Below are 12,355 nucleotides of genomic sequence, written 5' to 3' on the forward strand. Positions count from 1 at the left end.
AGTGATTATTTTTGCTAAATATTGTTGGTACTGAATGCTGTGTATATCTATAATAACCAAGATATTTTACAGGCAAAAGAAATAGTTGTAGAAATAATGTGATATTATATATACTTTTATACATATAATATATGCCTTTTCACCCAGTCTCATTAATATAGTTAAACTTGTTTATTATGTGACACTAAGCTTTCATCTCTCCATAGTGAAAGTACTACTTTAATAGAATTTTTTTGGGAAAAAAATCTATAGTTGTTGTCTTGTTGTTTACAGGAAGGGAGGCAATAATAAGCTAATAAAGATCTATCATCGAGATGGTAAATACGGCTTTTCTGATCCTCTGACATTTAATTCTGTGGTGGAGCTCATTAACCACTATCACCATGAATCTCTTGCTCAGTACAATCCCAAACTTGATGTGAAGCTGATGTACCCAGTGTCCAGATACCAACAGGTATGATTACAGAAGTTCTTGATGGTTCAGCAGCAAGTCATTATTTTATAACATCATTTGATTCTAATTTATGAGGTTATCAGTTAAAAAAAAAGAAATCTGGACTTTTAAAATTTCCTACTTAAAGATATTTTTGGAACTTATTTTGTGGCTAGTATTTCTTAATAGCTAGTTGCATATATTTATTTTAGTATAAAAATACTTCTGTGTATGTTTTCTATTTATACTTTATTATTAAATTTTTGAAGTATTCACTATTTTGATGTGATCTAAAGGTTTATCTTAGTGTTAACAAAAGGACTTAGTGCTATGTCTATGAGTCTATTTCTGTTCTGTATTTATGGTTTGTATGTTTGTTTTTTTAATTTTTTTTAGACGTAGAATACAGACTTGTGGTTGCCAAGGGGGTGGGAAGAGATAGACTGGGATTTCAAAATTGTAGAATAGATAAACAAGATTATACTGTATAGCACAGGAAAATATACACAAGATCTTATGGTAGCTCACAGAGAAAGGAATGTGACAATGAATATATATGTTCATGTATAATTGAAAAATTGTGCTCTACACTGGAATTTGACACAACATTGTAAAACGATTATAAATTAACAAAAAAGTTTAAAAAAAAAGGACTTAGTGCTTTTGCATGCTTGGTATTAATACAGTGGCTTAAGCTTACAGTAGAAATACAATTTAAAAATAAATGGATGTGGAAAAATCTCTGTTTCAGAATTGTTAACGTTCTTTATTTCTTTTGTTTACCTGTATAGGATCAATTGGTAAAAGAAGATAACATTGATGCAGTAGGTAAAAAACTGCAAGAATACCACTCTCAGTATCAGGAAAAGAGTAAAGAATATGACAGGCTATATGAAGAATACACCAGAACATCCCAGGTTAGTATATTTTTGTTGTTTGGGCCAATAAGTATGCAGTAAGTATTACAGTTACATCAGATGTTCTATAATTTTATAATTTTCTATGATTCAGCTGACAATCTTTAGCTGTCTTAATATCTTAAACAGCCTTTTTGAGACTTTAATGATATAAATTCCTTTTGCATTCTAAGTGACTTTTTTATTGGTTAAGGATATAATTTATATCAGTAAGTATTAACTAAGATAAGATTTGACTGAAAGTGACAAATAATAAAACAACAAAGTCTTCAGTTAGAAATTTTTCTTTTATGCATAGGCAGTGAAGAGGTGTTATTTTAATTACACAATCATTAGGGTCTAGGGTTCTTCTGTCCTATGCTTTTTTATCTGTGGTAGTTGGTTTACTCCAGTATCAGCCATTACAGCCATATTCTAGCAAACAGGAAAGAATAGGAAGGAGAAAGGAACATGCCCTATTTTAAGGCTACTTCCTAGAAGAAGTATACACTGCTTCCATTTTCATCCCGCCGGCTAGACAACCACAGATTACAACTAGCTGCAGAGGAGGCTGAGGAAACTAGTCTTTACTTGGTCAGGTTTGCTGAGCTAACATTTGGAAGTTTACTGAGGAAGAAGGAACAATAGTAATGGAAGTTGTGGGACCACTAGTAGTCTCAGTTACATAGTTTTTAGATCATAAACCTTAATGATCAATAATATTTTAAAAGTCACATTTGTGATGTAGAGCAAATTCTGAAGAATAATTTGGTTCTTTTCATAAAAGTGATTTTTCTTGGTTCTTTCCCTAGAACTGCTTTGATTCTTTTTTACTTATACTTGGATTGGTTTAAATTGCCCTGAGCTGTTACATAGTATATAAAAGGTGCTAAGAATTTTTATGAAGTTGCACATCTTCAGGAAATATTGTCTGTTGCAATATTTGGGTCAGTTGTGGCCTGAGAATGTATATTTAACTGGGTTTCTCATGTACATTCTTTGGAAACACAGATTATTACTTTAAATATCAAATGGTTTATAGAAGCATTAGTTTGTGTTGATTAGTCCTTGTTATAGTAGCATTAATCCGTTTTACTAAGTTCAAAGTGAATTCTCTGTGCAACAGCAACTTGCCTAAATTCTTTCTAGGAGGTAACAGTAATGGGTTTTTTTCCTGGTATTTGTTTTCTGTTGCATAAATTTCTCCTTTTCTCTTCAGTATATACTTTCTTTTGCTTCCTTTCAATTTAATTTGCTCTTCCTTTTCTAGCTTTTTTAAGGTAGAAGTTTTGTTCATTGTTTTTAAAATTTCTTATTTTGCTTTCTCTTTCTGGCTTACTTTTACTTAGAATGACGATCTCCAGGTCCATCCATATTGCTGCAAATGGCATTATTTTACTCTTGTTTATGGCTGAGTAGTATTCCGTTGTATAAATATACCACATCTTCTTTATCCAGTTATCTGTTGATGGACATTTAGGTTGCTTCCATGTCTTGGCTATATTGTATATAGTGCTGCTATGAACATTGCGGTGCACGTATCTTTTTGAATTAGAGTTCCCTCCAGATATGCCCTAGAGTGGGATTGCTGGATCATATGGTAATTCTATTTTTAGTTATTTTGAGGATCTCCATACTGTTTTCCACAATGGCTGCACCAAACTACATGCCCACGAACAGTGTAGGAGGTTTCCCTTTTCCCCAAGCCTCTCCAGCATTTATCGTTTGTGGACTTTTGAATGATGGCCATTCTGCCTGGTGTGAGGTGATATCTCATTGTAGTTTTGATTTGCATTTCTCTGATAATTAGTGATACTGAGCATTTTTTCATGTGCCTATTGCTGTGTGTGTCTTCATTGGAGAATTGCTTGTTTAGGTCTTCTGCCCATTTTTGGGTTGGATTATTTTTTTGTTGTTAAGTTGTATGAGCTGTTTATATATTCTGGAAATTAAACCTTTGTCAGTCACATGATTTGCAGATTTTTTCTTCCACATCCTAGGGTATCATTTTGTTTTGCGTAGGTTATTGATTTTAGATCTTTTTTTTTCCCCCCAATATAATTGTTTGCAGCTATAAATTTCCCTCAAGTATTGTTTTTACTATATCTCATGGACTTCAGTATGCTGTGTTTTAGTTCTTATTTATCTCAAGATATTTTCTAATTTCTCTTGTCATTTCTTCTTTGACCGTTGGTTAAGAACGTGTTGTTTAATTTCCACACATTTGTGGATTTTTTTTCGGTTTTCCTTCTGTTATTTATTTCTAGTTTCATTCCATTGTGATTTGAAAGTATATTTTGTACAACTTCAGTCTTTTAAAATGTATTATGATTTGTTTTGTGGCCTAATATGATCTGTCCTAGAGAATATTTCATATGTGCTTGAAAAGAATGTGTATTCTGTTGTTGTTGGGTAGTGTTCTGTATACGTTAGGTCTAACTGATTTATAGAGTTGTTCATATCCTCTATTTTCTTATTCATCTTTCGTCTGGTCATTTTAACCATTACTGAATGTGAGGTATTGAAGTCTACAACTGTTATTGTAGAACTGTTGAACTGTCTATTCCACTTTCAGTTCCATCAATTTTTACTTGATTTATTTTGAGGCTCTCTCATATATGTTTCTCTTTTTCTTCTTGTATTCCCATTGCATGTATGCTATACCTTTTGCAATTGTCCCAAAGTTCTTGGATATTCTGTTATTTTTTTTCAGTCTTCATTCTCTTTATTTTTCAGTTTTGGAGGTTTCTGTTGAGATACCCTTAAGCTCAGGGGTTGTTTCCTTAGCCATGTCAAGGTAGTAGTATTTCCATCTCTCTATATGTTGCCCATATGTTCTTGCATTCAGTCTGAGTTACCTATTAGAGTCCTTAGCATATTAGTCATAGTTATTTTAAATTCCTGTTCTGATAATCTCAACATCCCTGCCATGTTGTTTCTGATGCTTGATATGTCTCTTCAAATTGGTTTTTTGTGTGTGTGTGTGAGGGGGGTGGCTTTCGGTTGCTTTATGATTTTTTCTTTTTTTAAATTTTTTAATTTATTTTATTTATTTATTATTTTTTTAAATGGAAGTACTGGGGATTAAACCCAGGACCTGGTACATGCTAAGCATACACTCTAGCACTGAGCTATTACCCTCCCCCACCTATAATTTTTTCTTGATAGCTGGAAAGGGTGTACTGGGTAAAAAGAACTGCTGTAAACAGGCTTTTAGTAATGTGGTGTTGAGGTATTGGGGTGGGGAAGCATCCTATAGCCCTATTATTAGGTCTCAATCTTTTAGAGTCCTGTGCCTCTGGACTCTGAACTTCACAATGTTTCTCAGATTTTTTTCCTCCACCCTTAAGTGAGAGAGGATGGCTAGAGTTGGCTGGAGTTGGGTTATTTCCCTTTTCCCAGGTCAGCGAGGCTCTGATAGTACTGAAGGAGGCTAGGCTGTGGTTAACTAGCTTCTTCTGAGGTGAGGCCTTATTATGAAAGACAGAGTGCTCTGGCATACTTCAGAATGGTTCCTTTTCTCTTCTCACTGCTGGAAGCAAGAGGGGATTTTTCTTTGGAATTTGCTATGAGAACTTAGTTGAGCTCCTAGAAGTAAATCTCATAAAATTTGGGGAAACCCTCTATGACTGGGTCCCCTGGAGATTTTAACTGTCAGAGTTGTCTACACTGAGCCTCCAGCAGCCATTTGTCAGTTACAGTTAAATTTTCTGCCCTATTCTGGTTCCTGCAGGGGTTTCTGCTTTTGCATCTCTGCCATGTTGTAAGCCATGGTAACATGTATTCATCTGTCTGCCTCTCCAGCCTTGGGGACATCAGTTTGTCCTGTGTCCTAACCTCTCCTACAGATGCTGGAAGAGTAGTTGCTTTTTCAGTCTGTTCAGCTTTTTACTTGTTTTTTGGATGGAGTGGTGACTGCCAAGCTCCTACATGCAGATCTGGAAACAAGAAGTCTTGGCACATATGCTTATGATTGTTTTGTCTTCTTGATGTATTGAATCTTTATCAATAGGTAATGTCCTTATTTGTCTCTTTTAACCTCTTTTGACTTAAAATCTGTTTTGATAATAATATAGCCACCACAGTTCTCTTTAGGTTCCTATTTGCATGGGATATTTTTTCCATCCTTTTACTTTCAATGTTTTATGTCTTTGCATTTGAAGTGAGTCTTTTGTAGACAGCATATGGGTGGATCATGGTTTTGTTTTTTTTTTAATCTACCTGTGAGTTTCTCCCTTTTAGTTGGAGAGTTTAATCCATTTACAATTAAAATAATTACTGATTACTGATAAGAAAGGACTGACATCTGGCATTTATCTATGAGTTTTCTGTGTCTTACGTGTTTTTTATTCTTCAGTTCTTCCATTACTGGCTTTTTAAAATTCAGTTGATTTTTTTGGTAATGTACCTTTTTGATTTCCCACTTCTTTCCTTTTCTGTGTATTTTTTAGTTTTTTTAGTAGATGCCTTAGAGATTACAAGTAGCATCTCTTTTTTAGTATTTTTGAATATCTACTAATATCAAATAACCTAATTTGAGTAATACCAACTTACTATAAATAGGTTTTCAGTAGGGTATAAACACTGCTCCTGTGTGTCTTTATTCCTCCCCCCTTATATTTTTCTTGCCACTGATTACATTTTTACACATTGTATACCCATTAACACATATTTATAATTATTGTTTTATGCATTTGTGCTTTAAATCATCTAGAAAAAAAGGGGAGTTACAAACCAAAAGTACAGAAATACTGGTTTTTGTATTTACTTTTGCAGTTACCTTTACTTTTATTCTTCGTGTGGCTTTGAGTTACTGTCTAGTGTCCTCTTCATTTCTCACTGCTGGAGTCTCTAGCATTTCTTGTAGGGCAGGTCTGGTGATAACAGACTCCCTCAACTTTTGTTTATCCAGGCATACCTTAATTTTCCCTTCTTCATTCTTGAAGGATGGTACTGCTGGGTATAGAATTCTTGGCTGACAGGTTTTTTTTTTTTTCCTTTCAGGGCTTTAAATATGCCCACTGCCTTCTGGCCTCTATGGTTTCTGATGGGAAATCAGCTATTTTATTGAGGGTCTTCTGTATATGATGAGTTGTTTCTCTTTTTCTGCTTTCAAGATTGTCTTTGTGTTTTGACAATTTGACTGTAATATGAAATACTTTTTTTTTTTTTAATGTCTTTGTCTGTAGTTTATAATTGTTATCTGTGAAAGGGTTAGTTGCTATGAGCTATTCCAGTATTTCTGTTCCTCTTGGTATCTTGTTTTGACCCTAGTATTTATGTTCTTGATTTTCCCAGCCCCAAAGCCCTTGATCTTACTTCTAGGCTAGTGTCTGTGGTGGGCAGTGTAAAGGTAGAGACTGCACAAGGAACCTCAGGACTGGAGGAGTTCATTAGAGGATATTGGCCTGTGAGGATTACAGGTTAGATATGAGATGTAGTGCTGATAGGGAAAAGGTTGGAGTTACAGTGGCCAGAGTGCTGTACTGGTCATTTTTCCTATGTGAGATTTTGATATCATTTTATTTTCAGGTTTTCTTTTATTCAGAATGATTTCAATAACCCTTTTTGATATTTATGCTGTGTCTGTAGGGTGCCTGTGTGTGTGTGCTTTTTTTTTTTTTCCCACACATTTCAGTTTCTCTGTACTTCTTTACCTTGTCCAGATGAATTATCTGTGATGAGGCTAGTGTTTGAGGTAGACTGGGGAAAAAGTTACTGAGACTTCTTCAGATTGAATCAACATAAGTGGTCAACCTTGAGGGGGTGAAATTATCATACATACAGAGAAAATTATATAACTAATAAATAATTTTCAGAAATTATTTCAAAACTTTTTGATTTTTTTAAAGTGGAAAAGTTATATAAATATGTATTTTAAATTAAATATAAATTATTGCTGAATTCTATATGAATTATGTCATACAAAGTAAAAGCCCCCATTCTCCAGAGGCAACTGCTGTTATTAAGTGCTTCTTAGGAATTCCTGACAAGCCCAGAAATGCTAGTGATGTAGTTTCAGGTAAAGAAGACAGCATTTAGAGTTGTGTGTGCAGCATGATTTCAGCTTTGGGTGGGCCCGCTCACCTGAAGGGAGAAGACTTTATAAAAATGTGCTGGGGAAAAAATATGCTGGGATGTTTTGGGTGATAGAATTAGAGAGATCTCGGAAAAATACAGTTAAAATAGAAAGAAGGAGGTACTAACAGAAATAATAATATGCATATATTATTCTAAAATAAAAATGGCCTTTTCTTTTTAACAAAATGGAATGAAATTATTCTATAACCATCAAAAAGACTAGGCAGTCTATATTTACTGATTTTTTAGTGATTTTTAAGGTATCTAAGTAAAAAAGTGAGGTAGCAAAATTTTATATGGTCATTTATGGTTAAAAAGAAAGAACTTGGGAGGTGATATGTTTATATGTCCTCAGAATATCTCTGGTGAGAAACTGATATAACCTTTGGGGAGGATAATTAAGGCAGTGAAAGTCCAGGAGTAGGGAACTTAATCTTCACTATTCTTTTATATTGTTTGATGTATTTTTTTCCCCTCTATGTATGTATTACCTTCTTTAAAAATACAAAATTAACGGAATTGGAATTTAAGAGATTTATTTTCTAATCCTGGTTATGCTAAAAACTGGTTATGTCCCCTGAGAGAGTGTCTGTGCTTTAAGTTCCCATCTGTAAGATGGAGATACTAGCAACCACAGCTGTATTTGAGAGAGAGAGTGTGTGTGTGAGTGTGTGAGAGAGGGAGAGGGAGAGAGGGAGGAGGGAGAATCGGGTGAAAAAAGTTAGTACAACCGTCCAAAAACAATTATTGAATACCTACTGTAGGTTTGATACTTACTATGCCTGACTCTAGAAACACAGACGGAGAGATGAGGCCCTATTTTGCAAAAGCATGAAGTACTCTGGCAATATTTGTTAAATACAATGTGCATTAGTCAGAAAAGCATACTTTAATCCCTTTCCTCTGCATCAGATAAAACAATGATGGATGTCTGTAATTGTATGTGTATATTTATTTAAAGGGCAAGATATAACACTGTTTAATCTCACAAAGAATATTGAGTAAAAGATTCAAGAGTATATATATATGTGTGTATGTGTATAATGCGAGTCTGTTCATATAAGGTAAGAAAACCAAGTAAGTGTTAAACTTTTTTATTTTGGCTAGGAGCATCAAGTGGCCAAACCGTAAAGAGTAACAAGAAAATGATCATCGTAAAGGGCAGGACAGTGTTATTATCAAGGCAGGGGAGACGGAGGGGGAAAAGGCAGGGAGTTGTGATCCAGTAAAGATACGCAGGGGGTTTTTCTAAGTTTCTAGGGTGCTGGTAGTGAGTGTTCATTTTATAATAATTTGTTAAGCTGTGTATTTTTTATGCACTTACTATATTTCATGCTAAAAATGATACACATTAAAAGCCCATGGCTGTATGCAAAAACAGTATGAATATTTCTGTAGATCAGAGGTGGAAGTGAAGCCTATAATAATCATCATAAATGGAACTTCCAGATCTGGAAATAAGCAGAGACAGCTGATAGCTTGACCTCCCTGGTAGCTCCTTCTTAGCCTTTGCTGGTTTCTCCTCTTCGACTGTGATCCTCTTCTCTTTTCTAGTTAGTCTTTCGCTCTCTGGTGTCTCAGACAATCTTGTGACTTTACATACCATCTGTATTGCCAGTAACTCCCAAACTTATGTCTGGTTCTTCTAACTTCTTTTAACTCTAGACTCATACATCCAATGGCCTGTTCTTCAGCGTCACTTGGATGTTTAAATAGATATCTCAAACTTAACGTATTGAAAATAGAACTCTGATATTCCATCTCAGGGCTGTTCTACCTTCTCCTTCCCCATCTCAGTTGAGAGTTACCATGTCCCTTCTTCTTGCTCAGGCTAAAAGCTTTGAAGTCATTCTAGGCTCTCTTTTTTATACCTTGCGTCCAATCCATCAGGAACTCCTGTTAACTTTACCTTTAGAATACACCCAGAACCTACCCCTTCTTACCACCGTTAATGCCTTGATCTAAGCCGCTGTCGTTTTGTGCCTTGATTTGCCGCAGAAGCCTCCTAACTGGTCTGCTTGCCCTTATCCATGCTCCCCTCCTCTTGAGCAGTTCTCAGCATAGCAGCTGGGTGATGCTTGTGAAACGTAAGTAAGATCATAGCACTGTTTTGTTTCAAACCTATCTCTGGTTTCGCGTTTTACACAAAGTCAGAGTCCTTTCTACAATGCCCAGTGTGGTCTGTGCCCCTCTTCTTCTCTGACCTCATTCTTAGAACTCTTGTCCTCACTGTACTCCAGCCACACTAGCTTCCTTGCTGTTCCTCAAGTACATTTGACCTGTTTCCTACTTTTGAGTATTTGCACTAATTCCTTGCCTGAAACACTCACCTGCCCCAGATAATCACCTGGCTAACCCCCTCATCTCCTTCAGGGCTTTGCTCAAGTGTTGTCATCTCAGCAAGGCCTACCTGACAACTTCATTTAAAATTTCAACTCGTATTTCACTTCTCCTTCTCCATTCTACTTTTCTTTTTTCCATAATGTCTTACCTTCTAACAAACTATGTAATTTATTTGCTATTACTTTATATGTTATACCTGTTATTTATAGTCTACATAACCCCCTAAACTATAAATTCCAGGAGGGCAGAAATCTTTATTTTAAGCTTGTTCGCTTACGTTTCCCAAGTGCTTCAAATAATGCCTGGCATATAGTTAGTGTTCAGTTGTTTGTTGAATGAATTTTTACAAGATAATGAACCAAAGCACTCCACCCTTGTCAAGGGCCTTCTGAAGTCAGACTCCTGGTATGAACTGAAAGCTCAGGGAGGGCTAACCCTCCTGTGAATGGAGGCTAGGAAAAATGGCCAAAGTTGCATATGGCTTTGGCTCATGCAGGGCTGCATTTCTGCTTTCTTGCCATGGCTGGAGAAAGCAGAGAAAGCTGCACATGCTGCAAACATGCTTCATAATACTGGGGACTTAACAGCAGAATACTAATTCTGAGCAGCTGATATGAGACTGGGTTCTGGACTTGGAATCCCTGGTTGGGGAGCAGGGAATGGGGGTGAATAGAAGCAACCAAAAAAGCTAGAAGAGGACTAATTTCTCTGTGTGAGAATTGAGAGCAAGACTTGAGATGGGGCTGAGCAGAGAAGAGCCTTGGAGGCTTAAAGCTTTGGGAGGTGGGGGACAAGAGGAGGGATCCAGAGGGACCCAGTGATTAGCAGTGTAGGAGAGTTGCTGGGACTATAAGTGTTGAGGGGAAATTAAAGAATGGACCTCCTCTATTTCTGAGTGTTAGAGACCTCTGGTTTTTTTTTTTTTCCTGTGAAATCTTAGATAAAAATCTCGATTGGTTTGATGCAGTCAAATTCTTCCCAGAGAATGGGAAGAGATGGTGTATCCTGAGTCAGAGTTGGCACAGGGTGAGAACAGACTGCAAGTGGGGATATTTGACATCTGGATTACATTAATTAGGAGGAAAAGTGATAGGATTTAGTGATGGCTTGGAATTAGAGGCAGGAATTTGGCAATGAAATCCTTGGTGACCTTGGAAAGAGCAGTCTCTATGGAATGGAGAGTACAGAAGCCAGAATAGAGTGAGCTGCAGTACGAATGAGATACAAGGAAAGAGAGCTCATATAAACTCTTTTAACACTTAACTGTGACTGGAAGAGGATTTAGGGTTAAGGGGTATTTTTTCAAATGGTGTTACTAGAACTTGTTTGTACACTGATGAGAAAGAACCATTAGCCTGGGAGCGTGAATGAAGAGGGGCTAGCTGATGTGATGGAATGAAGTACCTGAGAAAGGAAGAAGAGGTGTGACCCAGAGCACATGGAGATAAAAGGGAAGAGAAAGGAGGGAAGGGGTGTAAAGACACGTAGGTTTATAGTTTTGGTGGTAGGTATAGTGGCATTATTTATGGGGGAGCAGCTGCTTTGGCAGTGATACCAAATACTTTTCCCTTTGCTGCCCTACCTACTGACACGTATACCAGTGTAAGTAAAGTCCAATTATTGGTGTTTTCTTTGATGATACAGGCCAGAACTTTGTTGGTAATTTCTAACCTTGCCAAGGGAGCTAAGACCCTCCACTCTAATTTGAGAGTTGTAGAATTTATAGCTTGATATTTAGATATGTGCATTCCAATAAAGCTTATAGGGCTCTTTGAGATATGTATGCTGTAACCTCAATTATATAACATCACAAGGTTCTAGTGTCCCTCATCTACTGGTGTCCCTTATGTTCCAGACCTACTGAGCTGTTGCTGATCCTGAACATCCACTGTTATTTCATGTAGATGCCTTGCCATCCGTGTGCAATGCTGAATTTTCTCCTCCTACCCCAGTGCTTTGAGATCTAGCTCAGATGTCACCACCCCCTTGAAGCCTCTGTAAAGCAGTAACCAATTCAGCCCACTTTATTGCCAGTATCATGACATGAAACAAAGCCTTACTAGAGTTCAGAAATCTGTTTCACCTGTGTATTCTGAATCCTGGAGGGAAGGCTCCATGTCTTATGAATCTCTTTACCACCAGGTGGTACTTTCTATATAGTAGATTCTCAGTAATCATTTGTTGAAATTAACCAGTGCTAAATAGTTGAGGAATTATCCCATAAGCACCAAAACTTTAAAAATTGTAAACATTCGGGATAGTAATCTTTCTAGACCTTTATACGTATTTCTTGACTTTCTGAAGTATACTGAACAAAATTTAACCCTCTCTGAAGATTTTAGGGGACTCTTGATTCAGTGCTAAAGTGCACAGATGCCCTCAGAGCTCACTGAAACGTGGAGGGCTGCTTACCTGGCGCTGACTGGCCTAGCCTCCTGGGCTTCTGCTTTGTGGAGTTTTTAGTGTTTCATCTTATTCGGCAACTGATGTTAGCCGTTATTCTTCCCCTTTTCACTTTCTGCTTATAATCAGATTAATCTACTGATGGATCTGTTTGGAAAATGACATGCTTTAGAAATGAAGGTAAGAGTAAATAGACTCT

At 36.5% G+C, this 12,355-nt stretch overlaps 1 protein-coding gene across 3 annotated transcripts in view; it reads left to right on the top strand.

Annotated features, from left to right (window-relative positions):
- Positions 1 to 12,355, top strand: part of PIK3R3 (phosphoinositide-3-kinase regulatory subunit 3) — an 84,024-nt gene that overhangs the window by 52,545 nt on the left and 19,124 nt on the right. For all 3 annotated transcript variants that reach the window (XM_010950795.3, XM_045513516.2, XM_010950788.3), the window contains 2 exons: positions 274 to 454; positions 1,225 to 1,350. In XM_010950795.3, coding sequence (XP_010949097.1) covers positions 274 to 454; positions 1,225 to 1,350 — 307 coding nt within the window. The remainder of the gene's footprint in view (positions 1 to 273; positions 455 to 1,224; positions 1,351 to 12,355) is intronic.

Source organism: Camelus bactrianus, chromosome 13 (genome assembly GCF_048773025.1).
Source record: "Camelus bactrianus isolate YW-2024 breed Bactrian camel chromosome 13, ASM4877302v1, whole genome shotgun sequence".
Classification (NCBI taxonomy): Eukaryota; Metazoa; Chordata; class Mammalia; order Artiodactyla; family Camelidae; genus Camelus; species Camelus bactrianus.